The 23967-nt window shown below is 43.2% G+C and overlaps 1 protein-coding gene across 5 annotated transcripts in view; it reads right to left on the bottom strand.

The window, feature by feature from the left end:
- Positions 1-23967, bottom strand: part of RALY (RALY heterogeneous nuclear ribonucleoprotein) — an 80688-nt gene that overhangs the window by 32049 nt on the left and 24672 nt on the right. For 3 of the 5 annotated variants that reach the window (XM_032350931.1, XM_032350933.1, XM_032350932.1), the window contains exons 2-3: positions 13054-13136; positions 2640-2713 (exon numbers count right to left, since the gene is read on the bottom strand). In XM_032350931.1, the coding sequence (XP_032206822.1) occupies positions 2640-2702 (63 nt within the window). In that variant the 5' untranslated portion in view covers positions 2703-2713; positions 13054-13136. The remainder of the gene's footprint in view (positions 1-2639; positions 2714-13053; positions 13137-23967) is intronic. The other 2 variants (XM_032350934.1, XM_032350935.1) reach the window with 1 other exon arrangement.

Consider the following 23967-nt stretch of genomic DNA (forward strand, 5'->3'; position numbering starts at 1 on the left):
TTATCCAAGATTACTCTGTCCCAGTGTGTGCTGGGATTCAAATCCATATATACCCAGCTCCAAACCCTATGCTCTTTCCACATTACTTCTCTGGAGATAAGACTAGGGCTGGACTTCAAAGACAAGCCTGGATAAAGACTGAAGGATAAGAGCAGGCTGCTTGCTTATTCAAGCATGGGGATATCATGAACATGGGTGCAGAATTTAGCAACATGCTGTCTTTGCAAAGTGTGGTAGTTCAAAGACACTGGCCAGAACAGTAAATTCACATGACAAAGACCAAATAAAAAAGCTAAGGTAAGGGCACACAGCAGAAAGGCATTAAATGCTAGCTGCTCTTGCCAACTACATGGGTCACAACCTGATTCCCCTTTGCTCAACACTAAGAAAGGGAGGCAGCATGCAGAAAATAAAAAGCCAGGGACTGAGTGGCAAAGGAAATCAAGCTCTGCCACTAACCAGATAGGTGGTCTTAGACAAATCACCTGTCTTCTCTGGGTTTCTAATATCAGGGGGTTGAAATAAAAAAGTGGGGGCACCAGGGTGGCTCAGTTGGTTAAGCCTCTGCCTTCGGCTCAGGTCATGATCTCAGGGTCCTGGGATCGAGGCCCGCATCAGGCTCTCTGCTTTCCCTTCTGCCTACCTCTCTGCCTACTTGTGATCTCTGTCAAACAAACAAATAAATATCTTTTAAAAAGTGTCCAAGGACCTCCCTAGCTTTGATTTCCAGGAATCATGCTATTAACATGCTATTACCATGTCACGTGTGCAAAGGTGGGCCTGGGAAATGCTTACTATGTGATAAAGAAAAGTAGCCTGAAATGAAACACCACAATGGTGTGACAAGAACCTCAGGCATAAAAGGAGAGAAAGAGAACTGAGTGAGGGGAAGGGAGAAGGAAGGGATTAAATGAGGTCCAAATTAATCTTGGGTCAAAACCAGAAGAAAACAGGGAGGCAAAGGCAGGAAAGCTGAACCAGGATGGGAGCAACCCTGGCCTTGCAGATAACTTGCTGTATGGCCTTGGCTATTGATTAGTCAGCCTCATTTTCTCACTGGACAAATGCACCTCAGGGCCCTGTATGTTCTGGCCACAGGTGTTCCCTCTCCAGCCTGATGATCTGCTTCTTTCCCCTTCAGGGTGCTGCTCCAGCCATATTGTGTGCCTTCCAGTTTTTCTACAAACATGCTCTTACCTTGGGGACTTTTCACTTGCTCTTCTATCAGCTAAAAATGATCTTTCTCAAATAAAGGTTCCTGGCCATTTTCTAACCCTTTACTCCTGCTTATCTTTCTTCATAATGAGAGACTAACTAATGATTTACTCATTTTCTGTCTCCCCCACTACGACAAGTTCCATGAAGGCAATGCATTTTGTTCACTTGTTCACTACCATATATATCCCAGCTCCAAGAGTATAATCAGGCATCTGATGAATAGAGAACTGAATGGATGGATGAACCACTGGTCCTGAAAGTCCAATTCTGGCATGCGATGATTAACATATGGGCCTGTGAACTGGAGAACATCTCAGAAGTTCAAACCCAAGTAAGCTTAGGTCTAATCTGTCCTTCTGGGTCCATTTTTTTAACATTCACTTTGCCTCAGTGGATCTTCACAAATTATCTCCAAATGTAATACACACACAGTTATATACACAGTTATTATATACATGCACAAATAGACAAATGCATTATCACCTAATTCAAAGATAATTATCACATGCTATGTATGAAACACTACACACACACACACTTCCTTAAATGGAATGTCAGATTTCACACAGTTTAGCCAATTTACTGTTAACTTTAACCCTAACCACACTCCATTCCTGAAATCCTCTAATCTGGCTATACTGGACCATTTACCCTCTCTTACCCTTCTCTGAGACATACACCTAAGTTTCTATGTCTTTGTCCTCAATGTCTCATTGCTTAGAAGCTGCAGAGGCCCCTTCACAATTAACCAATATTTCTTTCACAACTGTCAAAGACCTCATCTTTGAAGTCCTTCTGCGAAACCTCCATTGATCTCTCAGGCAGTTAGCGTCCTCCCTCTCCATCTGCCCAAAGCTCTTACTGCATAGTAAGAGCTCCACAAGTATATGCTTCCATTACAGTGATCGTCACTATAGTCTATTTACCTAACCTGCCTGTCCTCTTTAATCAATTATGGGCTCCAAAGACCCTGACCATGCATCTGCCTTCTCCTGAGGACCTGCATGCTTGTGCCTGCCACAAATGTTTATCAAACTGGGTGTTTACATGGCACCACAACTAAAAACACTTTCAAACCTTCTTCGGTAGACTCTATCAGGCTTCCTTCACGCTGTCCAAAAGTTGGTTTCCTTAAGATTTCTACTCACTAGTATGAACTCCTTTGGAACAACTGAGGAAGAGAGGGATAGAGAAGCGGCTGGAAAGAAAGAAAGAAAGTCTTTGCAGAGCCTTGAATGACATTCTAAGGAGATTGGATGAGGTTAGACTTCAGAGGCAAAGACTGGAGGTGGGGAGAGGAGTTAATTGACAATTAAAATAGTCCCAGTGAAAGAGGACTAAGATTTCGCCTTGGTTGTTAACAATGAGAAGATGGGCAACATGCTCAGAGACAAAACCACATAATGAAAGCAGTTACTTACTTTACCCAAATAGAACTCAGTGTTCAAAACTTCCTCCAGATGGACTACATAACCTCTTTGCATCCAAGACGGCCCTGAGGGAAACCAGAAGCAAGGTAAGAGCCTCCTTGACCAGAGGAAGAAGCAAATCTAGGATCAGCAAAGGCCAAGCTCCAAGCCAGTGAGTAGAATTTTAGGAGAGAGTTCAAGATCTTGCTGATGGCTGCTACCAGAAGCTTCAGCAAGGAAGTAGGGTCTGTGCCCTGAGCAGAAAGGTGCATTCCTGGGTTGGGACAGCTCTAGCTAGCTTTAATACAAGAGGCTCTGGTAATTTTCAGTGGTGGTAGGTTAAGGAAAATTATCCAAAACTTAGAAACAAGGCAAAAAGATGACTGTGTGACCTTTTAAAGTCCTGTCAGAACATTTTTTATTTTTATTTTTTAAAGATTTTATTTATTTATTCGACAGACAGAGATTACAAGTAGGGGGAGAGGCTGGCAGAGAGAGAGAGGAGGAAATGGGCTCCCTGCTGAGCAGAGAGCCTGATGCAGGGGTTCGATCCCAGGACCTGAGATCATGACCTGACCCAAAGACAGAGGCTTAACCCGCTGAGCCACCCAGGCGCCCCAGTACATTTTTTAATATACATCTCAGAGTCATCTAATGCTCATCTGATACTTTTGGAGAATGGAATTTTGTTTGACTTAACATTCAACAAATGGTTAGAGCCCAAATGTTTTGAAACTGCAAAGTTAGAGGTTAAGATGTACAAAACAGAGAAGGTGCACTTCTAAGCAGAGAAGATAATGCCGAACTTTACCTTTTCATTAGGACATTAATCAATTTTGAATCTAATTTAGCAATCTAATTTCAGCAATCCTTTTTCCCACCAACACGAAATCCCGTTTCTCAGCTATTCTCCTTCTAGTTTCCATACTCATGAAGTTAAACAAAACTTGACACAAGCTCACCATATGTATGAAAATTATACCCTGACAAAGTACAAACACACATACGTCTGCCTATCTCACAAGAGATGCAAGGAGGCACAAGAAGCCTGACATCCAGGTATAGCATGTTAGTCAAGTGGAACAGGTGGTCACTTATGAAATAACATAAAGCTCAGTAGAAAGGACACCACGCTGAGAGTCAGGAGACCTGCTAATTCACTGTGTGACCCTGGGCATATTACTTACTGCCCCTTACTGGGCCTCAATTTCACAATTATAAAGGGTTTCTCTGTAAAGTTGATGTCTGTTAAGGACTCTTCTCACTCTGACATCTTAAAAGTCCATCATTTTATGTCAAATGATCCTGGGGAAAATGCAGAGCCAAAAATATATCCTCTTACCCTACTCCTAAAAAATATATCATTAGAAGGAAGTCTCATTAAAAAGCCCTAGCAGCTGAGTAGCAGCAGGTGAGGAAGGGCACAAATAGCAAAGGGCTGAGAAAAGGGCAGAGACTTAGGGTCTGCACCTTTAGCAACTGAAGACTGGGTAGGACCCAAGGCCAGGGACAGAACCCTTTCAGGAAGGGCTCAGACTCACTGACCTTATCAAGACTAAGGATTTGGATTCTAGCTACTGGCTCTGTGACATAAAAGCAGGTGCCTTCAGTTTCATCACAGTAAGATCTCTACAAATCAAGTGCTTTGCAACTGAAAAGCCAGTAGAGATTGGAGGACTTATTAGAACAATCTTATTCCTAAATCTCTCATGTGTATGTCTCTTCTCCTGCCAGGTCCCCTGAAGGAGGCCTATCAAACTTGAGATGTACAGACCCTCTTTCTTCCTTCCCTGCATGTCCAAGCTGCTATTACAAATGCTTGAAATACTGCCCTCATTCAATTCTGAAAATGACAAATACATCTTTATGAGGGATTTAGTGTCCCACGTTGAGGACAGAAACTTGGTCTCTTGCTTAGTGCCTGGATCTCTGGGCCACACACCTGGGTCCTGGAGGCAGGCAAAGAAACTCATGGGAAAATGGCACTGAAGGCATGGAAGATATTCCCATTATGCTAACGCCACTCCTGAATAGTCTGAATAGTCCTGAATAATCTACCCTTGGGGAGGGCTGACGCTAGAGAGGCAGTATGGTACTCAGGGAAAAGCTTACAGTGGGATCTATGGGGTTAGGAGGACCGGAGTTCAAACCCAGCTCTTTCACATACTAGGTATGTGACCTCGAGCAAATTCATGTACTTCTGAGCCTCAGCCTTTCCCTCTGGAGCTATTAGTAACTTAAGAATTACAAAGACTAAGGGAGATAATCACAGTATCTGGCACACAGTAGATACCTCAATAAATGTTACTTCCATCAAGAGGGAAAGGGCGAATAGCAAGACAACGGAATGTGATTCACATGACAAGTAGGGAGGACTTGGGGACAAACCCCAGAGTAAGCAGCAGATCAGAGCTAGAAGTTCCGAATGGGAATGGGCTGATTTGGAGAATCTCGTGTGCTATTCTAAGAGCATCTGGATCCTGTACCAGCCAAAGCAAATCAAAGAGAAGTGCTTATAGAGCGCTGGTTTCTAAAACAAGTGCAGGCTGTGTTATTGACTCAAGCCACAGGGGAGCTGAGAAGGCTGTTGGGAAATATGTTAAGAAAGCTGACATGCTTTTGGTTTTAATCTCTGCTACAACATACACACAAGTACAAGTGACCCTGGCTCTAGAGAAAACTCTGGACGGAGATACAAGAGACCTAGGTTCTGATCTCAGCTCAACCCAGAGCAGGTGACTTTCCCTCTTGCTCCTTTGTTTTTTCTTTCCTCCTCCAAATAATGGTAATTCTCTTGTGCCTCATACTCTGTTGTCATCATTTTCAGAAGATGATACCATGACTTGTGAGATTAAGCTAGTACTGATTGGAATTTGAATTCAAAGTCTGCTGTCAAAGCCTGTAGTCTTTCTACTCTGCTGCATTACCTCCCAATGTTAAATGAGGGGTTGGACCAGGTGGACCAAGGCATTCCTCAGCTTGATAATTTATGATTCTTAGTGGCCTGAAATCATGGTTTCAAGAGCCTTCTAAATACTCTAGGGCTAGACAAAGCCTGGCTTGTAAAGCCTTTGCATATAAATGAAATCAACACCAAGGAGAGCCAGAAGAAAGTAAACAATGAAATTTTAGAAAGCCCTAAAGAAGCCCTTGGAGAATACATCACCTAATTCGTTTTATAGATGGGGATATGAAGGCTGCAGGAAGAAAAATAATTTGACTGGGAACACCAAAAGACAGGTAACAGAGCACAAACTGGGTCCTGTGCCTAACAGTCTGTCTCATACTAGGTATGTACTTGGGTCTCCAACCTGATTTGCTCTGGTATTTCTTTTCTGTGTGTTGGGCAACAAGCAGTCACTGCCCCTGAAGCAGACTCCCAGATACTTCCAATACCCGCTCAATGCAGATAACAGCTCTTTCTCTGTAACTGTCCTTGCTGTAGCCTTGAGGATGACTGAACAGAGGCTTCTTTGACCCCCCCTCTTGACTCTCTGTTTCCTTTTGACTCTTTGATGCCTTTGAACCACAGGCCCATGTGCACAGAACTAGAGGCACAGAACTAGAAGGGACATCAGCAATTAAAAGGTCAACTTTCAATCTTTCTTTTTAGAGCAGAAGAAACTGAGGCCCAGAGAGATAAAATGCTTTCACAAGATGGAGTTAGTAAAACAGGGTTAAGAGCCTGGGGCAGGATCTTCACCTTCTATTGTAATCGGACCCTGAACACAGGGTATCAGAATTTTAGTCACGAACGCCTTAACACCACTCCAGGCCATGCATGTTTTTCATATTTCCTAATAGCATCCCAATAACCATACAGGCATTTTTGTTCCCCATTTTGCAGATGAGGAAACTACAGTTCAGGGGTACACAGGAAAAATGTATACTGTAGGTAAGTTTTGTCTTCTGCCCTATGCATTTAGTGCATAATCTGACATATTATCCTAATTGGGAAGATGGGGCAGGGGGAGGCAATGAGGGAAGGGAAGCAGTGAAGATTCAGACAATACAAAAGGACAAATAATTCAAAAGAAGCAATTTCTGCTTGTTGTTAACATGGGTCTTCAGTAGGATAGTTTTATTATTTTTCTTTATCTGCCCCCATGAAATCATAAATCCACTCAATTCATGCCCTACTCATCTCAGGGTTCCAACACCATGGTTGGTGATAGACCTTGGATTCCTGATCTATTGTTTCCCAGTTTCACAGTTTGGATTTTTGATCTCTTGTCCTTATTCTTAGGCTCAGGACCCTGCTTCTCTGCCACATCCTTAGAACTGCCCTTTAGCTGATCTGACTGACCTATAGGGTCTGTCAGTCCCTCTTCTGTCTGGCTGCTGTTCCAGTGGGACAGAAAGATCTTCTTTAGTTTTAATGAAAACTGGGGAAAGAAGAAGGGAAACAGAGGGCCCAAGATAGCTCAGAGCCCTTTACATAGTATTCCTTCCCAAGTGAGCTGGACCTTACTGCTTTCCTATGACAGAAACCTTGAAGAAAGCCGGCTGTTTCTGGAACCAGAGAATATGAATATGGGCAAAATTCCTGGGTGGGGAAAGAACAGGAACAGCTGCTTCTTACACGAGTTGTTCTGGTGGCCTCCCTCAGATTTTCTCCACAGAATTCTCTAGCTGTCATCTGATTATTACACTGGCAGACAAGGAACCTTCTGCCTTACTAAGCTACAAAGACCATTTTAGTCAGACATTAATCCCACAACTTGAAGAATAATAATGCACTGCTTTTACTCCTGGACCTTCTCAGACTCTGTTCCTGGTCCCTATCACCAGAATTACTAACATGAACAGTCCCTTACATTTGTACAGTATCTAGCAGTTTTATATAGCACTTAGTTGACATATGCCCGACACAGTTCAATGGTATAAACTGTTACTCGTTGTTTGTAGATGAGGGAACTAAAGATCACAAATAAATAACCAACAAGCCCAGGTGTTGCTCAGATCAACACCTCAATATTGACTAAGGGATCTGCATTTAAGTCTTATTTAATAGAATTAAATTTCTGCTTAGAATCTCAGTCATTACTGGAAATGGAGGTATTCTGCAAGGTCTCAAAAGCCATCCTGAAGCTTCTGAAGTCGGTGAGGTATGCAACTATCTTGACCAGCTCTGTGCATCATGCAAAATCTCCTCAGAAGCCTGGGGAAGCTCTGGCTTTCCATGTGTCACCTGCCCTCCTACTGCACCACCCCCATCTCCTACATGAAGTTCAGGCCTGACCCAAACAAATCCTGACTTGGGACAGGTAGGGCTGAGGCTGCCTAGCACTATGGGCCCAGCACTATGGGTCTAGCTCCAGCCCCTTTCCTCCCAGTGGGTACGTAAAATGCAGACAAGCTTCCCACCCCACTGTTTCTGAGTGAGGCCCTCTTGGAAGCTCCACATACTGAAAACCACTCGTTTGGGCTGAAAACCACCTTAGAACGAACACACACACACACACACACACACACACACACACACCCTAAGTCTTAAGAAACTAGAAAAAGAAAAGCAAACCAGCCACCAAGAAAGTCAAAGTTAGAAAATAATCAAGATTATAGAAAGAAATTACGGAACAGAAAAACAATGCAACCAAAAGTTCATTCTTTGGGAAAAGATAACAAAACTGGCAAACATTTAGCAAGACTGACCAAGAAAAACAGAGAAGATACAAACTGCCAAAACTAGGAACTAAAATTAAAAGTAGAGTTGGGTGCCTGGGTGGCTCAGTGGGTTAAGCCTCTGCCTTCGGCTCAGGTCACGATCCCAGGATCTTGGGATCGAGTCCCACATCAGGCTCCCTGCTCAAAGAGAGCCTACTTTTCCCTCTCTCTGCCGCTCTGCCTACTTGTGCTCTCTATCTCCCTGTCAAATAAATAAATAAAATCTTTAAAAAAAAAAAAAAAAAGATGACAATTATATTTACTCATTTCAAGACAGAAAGAACACAAGCAGGGGTTAGGAAGAGGGAGAGCGGAGAAGCAGACTCCCTGCCAGGAGCTGGATGTGGGGCTCAATCCCAGGATCTGGAAATCACAACCTGAGCCAAAGGCAGGCACTTTTAACCATCTGAGCCACCCAGGCAACCCCATGAACAACTTTAAGCCAAGAAACTAGTCAATTTAGATGAAATGAAAACATGTCAAGAAAGGCTCAAATTATCAAACATGACTCAAAAAGAAACAAAATCTGAGCAGACCTAACAGAAAACAAAAATTAAACTAGTAATTAAAAATCTTCCAACAGAGAAAGCCCAGGCCCACACTGGCCTCCATGATAAACTGTATCACACAATCAAAAAGGAAATAATACCTATCCATCACAAACTCTTCCAGGAAACAGAGGAGGGGAAACACTCTCCAATTCAATCTATGAGACCATATTACTAGGATACCGAACCAAAGACATTGCTAAACAAACAAAAACACAAAAAACAACTAATATCCCTCAGAAATACAGATGAAAAATCTTCAACCAAACAGCAATACAAATCCAACACCATCTAAAAAGAATCATACACTCAGACCAAGTGGGATTTACTCTGGAATACAAGGTTGGTTTGATATCCAAAAATCAATTAATGTAATGCCATGTTAGTAGAATAAAGACCAAAAAACATATAATCTACAAAATCCAACATCATTCATAATAAAACCTCAGTTAATTAGGAATAGAAGGAAATTTCCTTAGCCTGATAAAAGTCATCTACAAAAAACTCTACAGCTAATACCATACTTCACAGTAAAAGACAACACTTTCTTCCTTAAACCGAGAACAAGTTAAGAGCATCTGCTCTCACCAACTCTATTCAACATTGTGCTGGGCGACGGAGGTCTTAACTTGTACTATCAGGCACAGGGATTTTTCTTTCTTTTTTTTTTTTTTTTTAAACTGGATGTCAGATTTTATCATTCCTCTACTGAAAACAAACCAACGGCTTCTTGTTTCACTCAGAATAAAGACCTGCATGATCTGGGTCCCTGTCTATCCTACGACTTCTCCATACTCTACTCTCCCTCTTGCTCACTCCATTTCCAACCACCTGGCTTCCTTTTGCTCCTCAAACACAATAAGCATGTGATGGTTTCAGGGTTTCTGAACTTGCTGAATTCTATGCCCGGAATGTTATTCCCCAAGATACACCAGAGCTCACTATTTCAGTTCCTGCATATTTCTGCACAGATTTATTTTCTCACAGAAGCCTTTTTTCATCACAAAGTCCCTCTCTGTTCCCTTACCCTGCTTTTTCTTCATACATATTCATTTGTTTATCTGTTTTCCTCCACTAGAACGTAAACTACGAAAGAGAAAACTATTTTCTTCACTGCTATATTTCAAAGCTGTGCCTGGCACATGGTTGACACTCAATAAATACTCACTGATGAATGTCTTAAAAATAAAGTTTTATATAGGAGAATGAATATAAAGAAGGTAGGGGGAAACCAGTGGCTCAAGAACCTGAGAAAGACCAGGGTTTCAAGTAACGGGGAAAGAGCCAATATAGGCTAATAGAAAAAACCTGGTTGTCCAGAGCTGGATTCTTCTGGGTTCTAAGCTTAGCTCTTCCAATCACTGCCTGTTTGTCTCTCTCGGAGTCTTAGTAATTTCTAAAATGAGAATATCACCACCTACCTCCCAAGCTGCTATGGAAATGAAATCAACTTATGTAGAGCATTCAGTATAGCATCTGATAATATAGTAGACATTATAAATCATTTAGCATTTTCTGATAATGCTGGCCTCAACAAGAATCTAAAACTACCTTAAAAATTACCAACTCCATTTCACTGAAGCACACAGGTGTCTGTAGAGCTGCTGCCCCTCAATTGAATGGCCTCCATACTTGTTTTAACTTCTTATCATTCTTCTTTCATCCTTTCCTTACTATTAGGTCTCAGCTCTCACCTCTCGCTGCTGTTAATATAGCAGCTCCTCGTCCTTTTCTGATATGCTGCTTTGAATCCTATGGGGGTTTAGAAACCAGACTGCTAAACCTGTTACAACAACATATAAAAATAGGAATAAATTACTGCTGTGCAAGGGCTTAAGGATGACAATGCTTTGTTTCCTTCTTTTTAGCTGAAATTTGTTTTTAGTAGAAACTTGAGTATATCAGATAAATAAGCGAGATACTTTTTTTTTACATGGAATCATTCATATTTTTAAACAATCAATACTAGAACTTCTTCAGGGGGCAGCTAGTACAAAAACAGTAAGGTCCAAGCTTGGGACCCAGGCCATGGAAAGCCAGGAGCTACAGAACTTAGGTTAACCAGACAAAAAGAGGCGGCAGCAAGAGCCTGGAGATTCAGAGAAGGAGGGAAGGTTCACTAATGTGGATTCCAAGAGCACCAGGCTGGGGACAGACCCCTCTGTACACCTTCAGGCAGAGAGAAGCAAAAACAAAATGTCCACTGTTACAGAATGTAAAAAGAATGGCCTAGCATCACTCCCAAGGGCGAGAGAGAGATGGTGGGAAAACTAGATGACCATGGCCTCTGACAAGATTATGAGGCTATAGCCTAAGTGCCTTTTCCACTAGTAGTTGAAAGGTGAGGGGTGGGGATGGGCAGGATACTTAAGGCCAAAATAGGAACAGCCTTCCCCTTCTGAGAGGACAATAGGAAACAAGGCAAGATCTATGTGGAATTGTCAATGAGTGCAGACACACTCTGGGGATGGGCCCTTGAAAAGTGCTTTAACATCTGTGCTAGGAGTGGCCTTGGAGCCAGGCTGTGTGAGTGCATTTAAACCTGCACTCTGCAGCCCACCTGCTGCAAACCAGGCTGCTGATGCTGCCTGGCTTTGCCTCTGTACCTTGGAATCCCTTCCCTTGTGGAAAGATTGAGCCTCAGATAAAACCTGAGTAAGAAGAGGAAGAAAAAGGCAGAAGATTAGCAGCACAAATTTCCAAAGGAAAATCTTCCCTTTTCCCTTTGGGGAGTGGAGCAGAAATAGGTCAGGGACTAAGGTGCCAAGAATACTTATAATGCTTTCTTCTCACTTTCTCTCATTTCAGTCATGCTGCTTTACAATTCACAGAGCCTTCCAACTTGCATTTTTCATTTGATTCTCTACAACATCCTGCAGGCTGGTATACACACGATAGACATAAGGGGGTGCAGGGAAGCACCCCAATTTTACAAATAAGGAAGGGCAGATGTTGAGAGAGAAGATAAAGACCCATGTTTCCCAACCCCAATCCAGCTGTCCAGTTCCCTATCTCAGAGCCAGCGTTTACAGTAACTCATGTGTTACAGGTGTTTTCTTCTCCTTCCAGTTATATTGAGCCTGGGCCTCTAACTGCTAGATTCTATCTTTTAGCCTCTTGGCTCCCTCACTGGAAATGCCACTGTATCAGAAGACACCCCCAACTCCTGCCTGCCTGCCTGCTGGGCCCCTCAAATAACTAGACCTTCTTCCTGAATCCCTAAGGAGGTCTGTCTTCTTGAACTTTGTAAGAAAAATCAGGATTCCAGGGAGATTAGCAGTCCAAGGAAAGCCTGCCAAGTCAGGGAGAGCAATGTTACTTACAATCAGACTGACCGATTCTAACATCAGCTTTATAGATTCTCAGATGTGAACCCCCGGCAAATTATGAGCTTCCAGAGCCTCAATTCCCTCATCCATAAAATGGGATTTTGTCTAGATTAAATGAGACCCATAACAAAATTGGTTCTTAATGTGCGGATTCCCCTTCCCATCTCACCATCTGTGATTTTCCCCTCTAAGTTTCCTCTGACTTTCCCTTTAAACGACCCCAATTCTTTCACTCCATCTTCACCACCATTCATAATCACATTTTCCAGGACTGATAAAACCAGTTTCTGACGCTGACCTATGGGCTTGGTAGGTCACATTCAAGACTGCCATCAGGAAAGTTTCTAAGAGCTATAAGGTCAAGTTAAGAGAGCTTATTGGAGAATAGGCTTAGCTCCCAGGTCCAGGATAACTTCCAAAACAAAGAAGCTGGCAGAAGCCAGAAGGAAGCCTGGTTTGCCTTATTCACCACAAATGATCCCAAACCATCTCATGGCAGTTCCACAAAGTCAGTTTCAAACCTCCTCCCATTGGGCACCTGGGTGGCTCAGTGTAGGTTAAAGCCTCTGGTCATGATCTCAGGGTCCTGCGAAATCTCTGCTCAGCAGGGAGCCTGCTTCACCCCCTACCCCATTGCCTGCTGCTCTGCCTACTTACGATCTCTGTCAAATACATAAATAAAATCTTAAAAAAAAAAAAAAAAAAAAAAACTCCTCCCAGTACAGAAGAATGCCTATGCCAATCTCTCAGACATAGAGTAGGAGAATAACTGCCTAGAAGTTACCTGTACTAAAGATAAAATAAGCTCTATTTACCTTATTAGGTAATTACCCTGTATCTTGGCCCAAACTTGCCCAGAGTTTGCCCAAGACCCTCACTCACCAGTACCAAGACTCAGCTCAGCCCACAATTTTCTCTTTTGTGTCACAGGGTCAGCACCAGCTGCCTCTGAGAACAGGGCTCACCTAAAACAGAAAGAGAAGTCAGTCAGTGTCCTGCTCAGAACAGGCATGAACTTAGGTCAGCACAGGTATTCCAAGTTCCTGCTCTCACATATCCTGCATCTTTGTAAAAGACAGGCTGATAATTAAATACATTATTTCAGGCTATGCTAAATGCTATGAAGAAAAATAAACCAGAGTAAGGGAGGAAAGAATGACAAGGAGGAGAATGAGGCTTACTTTAGATAAAATAGCCAGGGAAACCCACGGCACCTGGGTGGTTGAGTCGGTTAAGCATCTATTTGGCTCAGGTCATGCTCTCAGGGTTCTGGGATCAAGCCCCACATGCGGTTCCCTGTTAAGCAGGGAGTCTGCTTCTTCCTCTCCTCCCCATTCGTGCTCTCTCTCTCTCTAATAAATAAATAAAATCATTAAAAACAAACAAACCAAAAAAAAAGGTCAGAGAAACCTTCTCCACCAGAAAGAGACCTGAACGAAGTGAGGGAGTAAGCTCTGCAAAGTTATGAAGAAAGACTGTTTCAGAGAGGGAGAATACCAAGTGCAAAGACGCTGCAGCAATAATAGGCAAGAATAAGCTTGTTATGCTTAAAGGAAACAAGAAAGTCAATAGAACTAGAATGCAGTGTTGGAAAGAATGAGATACTAAATATATGAAGAGGAAATAATTATGCTCCCTATTTTACACAGACTGAGGCTCAGAAGTTACGTGACTTGCCCAAGATCAAAGTGAACCAGTGGCAGAACTAGGAATGGAGAAGCACCCGTCTGGCTTAGTAGAACATGCAACTCTTGATCTTGGGGTTCTGAGTTCAAGCCCCATATTGGGTAAAGAGATTATTTAAAAATAAAATCTTAACAAAAAAGAATGGGAATGGAATTCAGGTCACCTAGACAACTCTGTTTCTCAATCTTGGGCCAGGTTCCTCCAGCTTAGATAACCTAGACCCCAGTTGGGACAAACTTAAAAGCACTTTTAAAACTGGATTCAGGTTTCTTTCTTTGTCCCCTTCTCTGGTGAGTGAGGATGGTTAAAAAACAGAGAAATGGTTATATTTACCTGGAATGTGGAATAGAGGAGACTCCGGGGTTAAGGAGAACAGAAGCACAAGCCAAGCACTGTTGTAAACCCTTTATTTGTATTAACTCATTTAATCCGCACAAAATCTTGTAAGGTTGCTCTTATTTTCCGATTTCACTACTCGGGAAATTGAGGCACAGGTAAGTAAATCTGCCCAAGTCACATAGCTAACAGAAAGTAGAGCTGAGACTTGAACCCAGAATCCAACCTCTGAGGCCTGCCCTATCCCCTTAACCATACTATAACAACTTCTGAAATACCAACTTCTGAAAAACTAAAGAAAAAAGACAGGAAACATTCTCTAGTCCTAACCAATATGGTTCAGAGCTTCATTTACCCCCAGCCTGAAATCCTCTCCATTTACTGGCAGCCCAGCTTCTTACTGAGTACCAGATGAAGGACTCTTGAGTCCTTCTGTCAGGTGGTTCCAGACACTTCTCTCATCTCTAGCTCCTGTGAGCAGAAAGTGATAACCACAACAATAGCCATTTAATAGCCACTAACATTGAACGTACCCTTTGAAATAGACTAGGTACCAAGAATCTTACATGCACTATTGTATTTCAGACAAGAGAGTGACAGCTGTTCTAAGACATGGGTGAAGGGATCTCTGGGGGGCTCCAGGCCTAGAGGCAAAGCAGCAAACACAGGGAACTGAAGGATTTCTATAGGCCCAGGTCAAAGGACAAAGGAAGAGATACTTGGAGGTGGGCAGTAAGGGGAACTCAACATGTCAACAAACTGAACTCATCTTCTCCTCTACAGTTCAGCAAATGGTATAACCATTCTTCCAAGTACTGAGACTCCAAATGTTTATGCTCTCCAATCTCTCCTTTCCTCATGCCCCACTCCCACAACTGTGAAGTCCTCATGGGTTTTTTGTTGTTGTTCTAAGAACTCTATATCCAAACCGTTCTTTATTCTCTACTGTGACAACTTCCTCTTGGTTCAGGATCCCATTAGCTCTTGCCTGCAAGGCTGGAATATTTCTTAGAATTTATTGACATAATAAGGACAGACTGTTACTGTAGCCTCTTCTCTGGTCTTCCTGTAGTCTCCCCCTATCCCTTCCTTCTCTAACCACTGGGTCCACACCGCCAGACTAATATTCCCAATGCCAAATCCCACGCTCAGGAAAGAAAAAGGAAAACTGTGGCTTCCAATCACTTCAGCTTTGCTAAGTATGACTTCATCTGGTCATCAAGTATGCCTTACCTCTATCATGGGCTTTTCAGCTCTCATCCTTTTGTCCATGCTGTTCTCTCACTTAGAATGCCTGTCTACATTTGTATATATTCAAAAACTTCTTAATCTTCAAGGCCTAGCAAATCTATGGTTACCCTGAACCCTTTTTCTCACCACTCTCTGTCATGTTCTTGAATCATCACTTACTGTGACTATACCTGGCTCTGGCCTCATCATCAGCTAAAGCCTGTTCCTTCTTCCTCTGTTCCTTCTTCCTCGTGAAGATTCTTGGTGGTTCCAGAGAATGAAGACCTAGTTGGTTAAGATTTCTGTTCTCATTCCTGCTACACTGGATCTATCACCTAACAAGGGACCTGGGTTCTAATCTGAGCCTCAGATTTCTATAAAAATGGAGATACAATCCCCATCCTGATTAGAGGACAAAGATTTCATGAGAATCATTGCAGTAACAGAAGAGGAGGTGGGGAAGAGTTAGGAAGAGAGATTCCAGGCCAGGTCTTTAATAGCTCTTTCTTTTGGGGGACCTGGGTGGCTCAATCGTCAAGCATCTGCCTTCAGCTCAGGTCATGATGCCAGCGTCTTGGGATCAAGTCCTGCATCAGGCTCCCTGCTTGGCAGAGAGTTTGCTTCTGCCTCTCCCTCTCCCTGTTGTTCTGCCTGCTTATGCTCTCTCTGTCAAATAAATAAATAAATCTTGAAAAAAAAAAAAAACAAACAACAGCTCTTTCACTGCAAAAACACTGAACATATTTATAGAAGCCTTCTAGCCAATCAATCAAAATATACTTCCTGGGCCTGGCTGGTCATGGTTATAGCTCTAAGTCAGGGGTTACAGATGACACAGGAATGAATGACAACACTTCTTATCCTTAGGATTCCTTGCATTCCAGGGTGGGACTATGTGACCTTCCTTCAAAAGGACACTACTATTAGGCAGGATCCAATAGTTCAAAGAGTATTCCATGTATTATAAAAATGAAGAACTCAGGCTGACTGGAGGTGGCCTCCCAAGTTTCACAGGGACAAGGACTTAAGCTAGGCCTTGATGCAGGATGACAGAAAGACACAGGTCACTACTAGCACCAAGCACTGGACTAGGTATTATGAGTATAACCCTCATAAAACGGGCATGCCATCACTCTTCACAGAGTAGTATATCAAAAGTAACTGGATAATGGGCAAGGTTAAGTGTGCCATTTAAGGTCAAACAGCTAGTAAGTAGCAGAGCTAGGATTTGAACCCAAGACTGCTTTGCTTTATTCCAAAGGCTGTATGTGTTTACTTATTTACTTCATCATTCTACCTTAAAAAATCCAATGGGGGGGCGCCTGGGTGGCTCAGTGGGTTAAAGCCTCTGCCTTCGGCTCAGGTCATGATCCCAGGGTCCTGGGATCAAGCCCTGCATCAGGCTCTCTGCTCAGCGGGGGGCCTGCTTCCTCCTCTCTCTCTCTCTCTCTCTCTGCCTGCCTCTCTGCCTACTTGTAATCTCTGTCTGTTAAATAAATAAATAAATAAATCTTTAAAAAAAAAAAAAAAAATCCAATGGGGGATCTGGGTGGCTCAGTCATTAAGTGTCTGCCTTCAGCTCAGATCCCAGGGTCCTGGGATCGAGCCCCACATCGGGCTCTCTGCTCAGCGGAAGACTGCTTCTCCCTCTCCCACTCCCCCTGCTTGTGTTCCCTCTCTCACTCTCTGTCAAATAAATAAAATCTTGGAAAAAAAAAAAATCCAATGACTTGGGACACCCAGCTGGCCCAGACAAAAGAGCGCGAGACTTGAGTTCAAGCCCCACGCTGGGTATAGAGAATACTTAAATAAATACAGCTTAAAAAAAAAAAAAATTCAATGATTTGAATGGGGGAGTAGGGGAGGAGGTCTGTCTGATGTCCTCCCAATATGACTGTAATTTTATTGGCAGGTTTAGGGTCTTATTGACTAGAATACCTTAAGTATCTGACACAGAGCCTGACAGGTTATACTTAGGAGACATTGTGAGTGAATAAATGAATGAATAAGCACCTTCCCCATGAATTTTTGTTCTGAAGTCTAGAAGGTCTAGAAGGTCTAGAAGGTCCAAAATCTCAAGCTCCTTGTTATGACTCTCAGGCCCTTTAATACCAATTACCTACCATTCTGTTGTCTGAAGGTTCCCTTTTCCCATTCTTGTTTTCAGGAATTAAGGGAGAGGGGAGGACAGAAAACGGTAAGAAGAAAAGCTGGGTGACTAAAAGAAAAGAGAGGGAGAGAAAGGGTGAAAGCAGAGAAGGTAAGGAAGGGGACAAAAAGGAAGGAATTATGAGGCCCAGACTTTGGGAAAGGTTTCTTTTCTGGTACCAGAACCAAGGACTCCTTTATTTGTTTTGTTTTTTTAAAGCACAGCTGTAGGAATTCCTCTTTTTAAATATCAAATGAAGGGAACTTTCTTATCCAAAACCCCAGACTAAATCTAGTAGCAGGAGGTACAATGAAACTCCTCAGAGTTTCCATCCACAGTTTTCCCACCATCTTGCCCCAGCCCAACTGTCATCTGCTTTAGGCTAAAACCTGCAGAGATGAGAACACATACAGGTTCTTCTGCTCCTTCTACAAGAGTTATTCCAGGCTAGTAAGCCTTGAGAACCCAATCTTCCTTGTGAATGAGGAGAACTGACATCCTCTGGATGCTTCCCCACAGCTCCCTGTCATGAAAGCTTTGCTGAACCCTAAGGGAAAGCATTACTCCCTCTCTGCTAAGTTCCTCAAATGGAAAGAACGGAGGTGAAGACATGGCTGAAGGTCCCTTCAGAACTCTATATCCAAGGTCCTAACACAACTTAACCTTCTTTGGTCTCATCTGCAAATTATATACACATACCTCTCCTTCTCCCTAAATTAGTAGAGAAAGCACTGGGCTGAGAGTCAGAAAACCTAACAGCTAGTTCCAGCTCTAAATCACTGTGTGACTCTGGACAAATCCTTTCACCTTCCTGGAGCTTAGTTGCTGTATCTGTAAAATGAGGGAGCCAGCATCTACTCTTCTGAAGGACCTTCTGAGGGATCAAAAAGACTGGCAAGAACAGTAAATTTACTTGGCTTTATAGGAATGGTAAAGAAGGAAGGAGGGGATGGTCTCTTAAGAAAGGAAGAAAAAGGGCTATACCACCTTTCAGTTGAAGGGCCTGCTCTGAGTGAAAGGATTAGGAAGAACTGTGGCAGACTGTCACTATCTGTACCTCCATCAAAACACAGGCACCAGCCAAGACATAAAACAACTTATGAACCACATGCATGCAAATCCCAACACGTCCAAGTGGAGAGGAAAAAGAACCACTAAAAGTCACATATTGCTCACGAAAAGTAATAGTAATAATCAATTCAGTGGTGAAGAGCTCAAACTCTAGAATCAGACACCTGGATCTGAATCCTAGCTCTGTCTCTTAACTACTTTGTGACCTTACCAAAGGTACTGACCTTCTGTGCCTCTGTTTCCTACATTTATTTAAAATGGTTCCTGCTTTGGGGTGCCTGGGTGGCTCAGCAGGTTAAGTGGCTGTCTTCAGCTCAGGTCATGATCCCAGGGTCCTGGGATTGAGACCCACGTCGGCTCTCTGCTCAGCAGGGAGCCTGCTTCTCCCTCTCCCTCTCCCTGCTGCTCCCCCTGATTGTGCTCTCTTTCTCTGTCAAATTAAAAAAAAAAAAAAAAAAAAAAAACTTTTTTTAAAAAAGGTTTCTGCTTCATAAATGTTTTATTGGAAAAAATAAATGAGACAGCATGGGAAAGCCCATACTCAGAGTCTGGCTCAATGATAGGTATTGTTATTCCATTTAAGTACCACAAAAGGATGAATCAAAAGCAATAAAAAGGCCTAAGAGGAAAAAGAAAAGAAATGCACATTTGCCATTACCTATTATGTATCATGTCCTATGCCCAAAGCCTTAATTATATTTATTCCTAATCACCTTTTGAGGTCTGTAAAATCCCTATCTTAGTAAGAAACTGAGCCTCAGAGAAGTAACTTATCTAATACCACACAGCTAGGAAACAGAACTTACTGGAACCAAGATCTGACTTCAAAGACTATTCTTTCTACTATATACCTTGTACTTTCTCATGCTCAAAAATAAGCAGCCCCCGCCACTACATACAGGCACCAATAATCAAGTTTTAGGAAGTGGACGAAATTCTCCCATTTTGTTTGTTGGTTTGTTTGTTTATCAGAGAGGGAAAGAGCATAAGCAGACTGAGAAGCAGGCAGAGGGAGAAGCAGGCTCCCTGCTGAGCAAGGACCCTGAGATCATGACCTGAGCCGAAGGCAGAAGCTTAACAAACTGAGCCACCCAAGCATCCCCAAATTCTCCCCATTTTGTACTTGATGAAGCAACTATTGGTTTTGCATGCCTGGGGAAAAGATGGGCAAGGGTGGAATCCAAGTGTACCACCAGGATCCAGACTTATAGGACTTACCAGGCCTTCCCAAGGGGCTCTCAGCCGGTTGTTGCAATAAGAGAGGAAGGAGAGAAGGACTATTCCCAAACTGGGTAAGGTATTTTAAGACTGTATCAAACAGTCAAGAAGCCCAGGCTGAACTCAAATACCTGATCAAAACACCTAATACTGGGGGGGAATACAGTGCTATGAATACCTTTGCAAAACTCAGTATATACTGTGTCCCGGATGGGCATATTGTCTCTAATTCTGGGAAGCACTTTATTATGGTCCAGATGACCACAAGTTAGTCTGAAAAGAAGCACTCTTTCCCTTGAGCCAGGTCATTATTTTGGAGCATGCCACCAGAAATTTTAAAAAAGAGAGAGAGAGATAATCCAGAAACTACAGCTGGTAAGTAGGGGAAAGGCAGCAGGAAATGAATTAAGAGAAACTCTGGGGAAGAACGGAGTCCTGGACATCAAAGGCTTTTGGGAGGGTGGGGAACAAAGCAAAAGGCCAGGGACAAGAAAAAGGAGTGCTTCAGGGGGCTAAGGAAAGATTTTGATAGAAGAAATCATCTTCCACAATTGTAAAACAATTTTTTTTTTTTTTAAATAGCATGTCCCTATCAAACCCTTGCTGTTTGGAGAAGAATCTCCAGGGCCTACAGGAAGACTGACTGAAAAAGGTATTGCTGAAGTGTTATTTTCCTCTGGAGAGGGGAAGGAAAATAGAAGCTGGGTTCTCCTGGCCTCTTAAGTGGCAACCAAGGCAAGAATGAGCAGCCCTAGAAAATAATCATAGCATTAACAGCTCCAAGCACAATCAGAAAGGGCTCACCTGCAAGTGGTCTCAGACCCACTTCTGCTCCGGTCAGCACTTGAGGGTGTACAACTGCCCACATCCAGCAGAGAATATAAGACTGGCCAGTAAGCAAAGAGCCCTTGTCCTAGGAGCCCTGCTTGCCAATCTATTTGTTAGTTCTTTTCCAGCTGCACCCTAACCTCTTAGTTTCAAAACTAACCTCTTAGCCTCAAAACTAACTGCCTCAATCCTTGTGAGGCCTGTTTTCCCCAGCCTTGACCAAATCCGTTAGTTGGGCAGTTCTACCAGACTCCTCCCAGTCACAAGGATACCTGACCTTGACTCTTGTGACTGACTCTATTGTGTGGCTGCCTATGCCTAGGCATAATAAACCAACTGGCTGTGGTTTGCCATGGGGGCTAAAAAGATGAGTCACAACATCATAAAAATGCAGCCAGGTCACAAAATAGCTCAGTAAAACCCTCCTCTACTCCCCAACAAAGACAGGTGTCAGGATGCCCAACATATCACAAAAGGAGGCCCTCAAGGGCAGCTGGTTTCTTATTGACAGGTGATGTTAGGGCTCTTGAGCCTAATCCATGTCCATGTATGAGAACATTATTTATGCCATAAATAGATGAAACTCAATCCAGGCAGTCCCTAGGCTGCCTGGAGGAATGTCCAGAAGGGTACAACAGATGTGCAGGACAATCATTCTTGCCTCTGAATTTTCAGAACAGCTAATAGCACTTCTCCTTCCTTAGCTGAAGCTGTCTCCAGTTTCCCCCTCCTTCTTTTGTAGAAGTACCAACCCTGCAGGAATCATCAAGGGAGGCACCAGTAATTATTGTTTTCTTTTCTCCATGCTAATGAGACAGTTGGATGGTTCCCCTTCCCCCTCCCTAGCTGGGAGGGAGAATCTATGGCTTTATAAACTGGTAACCCACACACCAAAGCTTGGGCCAGACAGTCCTCTGCAACCTAACTGTGTAGACGTCGGCTTGGCTGGAAGTGGCCCTACCATTTTATAAAGGACAGAACAGAGTGGGAAACGGATCTGTCCAAAGTCACAGAAGGAAGTCAATTTAAGGGCCAGACTCCTACTCCCAAAGAGGACAGTTCCCACATCATCCAGACTTCCTACAATACAGAATGACTTTGGAGGTGTCCTTGGTGTAGAGCCAGGAACTGCAAGTTTCAAGTTCACATACTGGTTTGGTTTTGTTTTGCTTTGTGTTTTGTTTTTACAGAAAGAGGGCACAAAATAATGGGGATGGGGGGTGGAGAGGAGCACAGGGAGAGAAAGAGAAATAATCTTAAGCAGGCTCCAAAGCCAGTGTGGGGACATGGCCCAGCGCGGAACCAGACACAGGGCTCAATCTCCTACCATGACATGATGACCTGAGCAGAAATCAAGAGTCAGATACCTAACCAACTGAGGCACATATGATGGTTTTGAATAGGTTCTTAAAAAACAACAAAATGTTCTGTAGATATGGACTCAGCCCCAAAGAATCTCAGTTCTGGGATAGAAAGGCAGGATGGAGAGATAATGCCGATGTTACCTCAAAATTAAAATCACAAGTTGATGGTCAGGCAAAAAAAAAAAAAAGACTGGGATTCATTTCAGTTACATGAAGACTACAGGATGGGATCCAGAGTCAGCCTTAAAAATGAACTTCAGGTCTGATGACTAAAGGAGGTCCTGAGGATAGTACACTTGGACCTACCTCAGTCTGCTAGACCAATCCTCATATGTCACAGATGAAGAAACTGAACCTAGCACTATTGGGAGCTTCAAAGAAGAGGACCTTAGTTGAAGCAGCAGGAGTAAAGGATGTTACAGCCTAGCACTAGCCACGGCCTGCCTGGATAGCCACAGTCAGAATAAAAGAAGACAGGTTCTCTGGGAAAAGCAGCCAGCATTTACAATGGCTGCACAGAGAAGAAAATGGATCAAGTTTTTAAGCTGGAATAATGTGTAGAAACTAACAAGGGTTATTTTTTTAGCCTGAAGACCAGCTCCTGTCAGTCTCTAAAACCTCTTTCCTTTCCCTCTCACTGTCTATCCTAGCTCTATGATTTCAGGTAGGAATCAGCAACTCCAATCCAGTCCGTGAACTAACTCTGACTCTAAGCAGGAAATATTTAAATCAGTCTTAGCTGCAACCACCATTCCCTACCCACAGGGCCTGGATATCAATGCTTCCTCCTCATTTGCTACCATAGAGTTAAAGGTGGGCTCCCTGTGGTATTCCAGGATACTGCCAGTACTGACCACCAGACTTCACCTTCTAGAGGTCACAAAGTCATGTGCCCATTCTATAAATGTGCCTAAGTCCACGTGATAACCCCTGCCTTAGTCACCTGCCTAGCAACTCGGGCCCTCCAAGGACTAAAGCCTAGCTCGGAATCCAAGGCCAGATTTCCTCATCAGTGGTCATTCTCCAGAGATTACCTAGGAACGTGAACTTGCACTTGAGTCTGCTGCCCTCCCCACCCTTCAGCAGGGAAAGGACCATGGTACAGTAGAAAACAGCATGCAGATAGGCCTGGGTTTGAGCTCTGACTCTGTTACCTAAACTGCATATCCTCAGGCACTGTTCCTTAAACGCACTTCTGTATCCTCTTAGAGCTCTCATCACTATTTACCTGTCTCTGTCCTCTATCACACTCTCCCCTACTGGGGAAAAAGGAATATCTGTTTCCCCATATACTCAATGAGTCAGTCACTATCTACTGAATGATCCCCTAAAACTAAGTTCCCACTGTCTATAAGATAGAGATAACAACACCTATCTCAGAATTGTGAGATAAATAGGAAAAAGTCCATAAACTGCCTGGATCTACTGTATAAGGATGCCCAGGGCCAAATGTTTATCTGTACTGACGTAGACTGCCCAGCCTTGCTGAACCTCTACGATCACATGGAAATGAACTCCAGAGTCTGTTCCATTCTGGTAATTAGACTGGGTGACAGTTCCTAGAACCTGCCAGTAAAAACAGCTAGAGATAGGACTACTCTCCTCACAGTCAAAGGCAGTGAATTTCAAGTAGATGAAGTGTGGGACTACGCTACTATATTAGACTGAAAGGAAGGAGCAAACATGGGGGCGTGGGGGAAGCCTCTGCTCTTCAGAGAAGAAATCCCAAATTCCAAGAAGTGGCTAAAGTCATTTGTACTGGAACCTACAGAAGGACCAGAGACAAAGGGGCTAAGGTCACACAGTAAGCTAAAGGGAAGTAAATTCAGAACCCACCCCTACAGTCTCCCCATCTAGTGTTTTTTTTCTATCCTACAGGGCAGATGCACAATGTCCCAGGAAAAGGGAAGGCAT

The sequence above is a fragment of the Mustela erminea genome, chromosome 7 (genome assembly GCF_009829155.1).
Source record: "Mustela erminea isolate mMusErm1 chromosome 7, mMusErm1.Pri, whole genome shotgun sequence".
In the NCBI taxonomy this organism is placed as follows: Eukaryota; Metazoa; Chordata; class Mammalia; order Carnivora; family Mustelidae; genus Mustela; species Mustela erminea.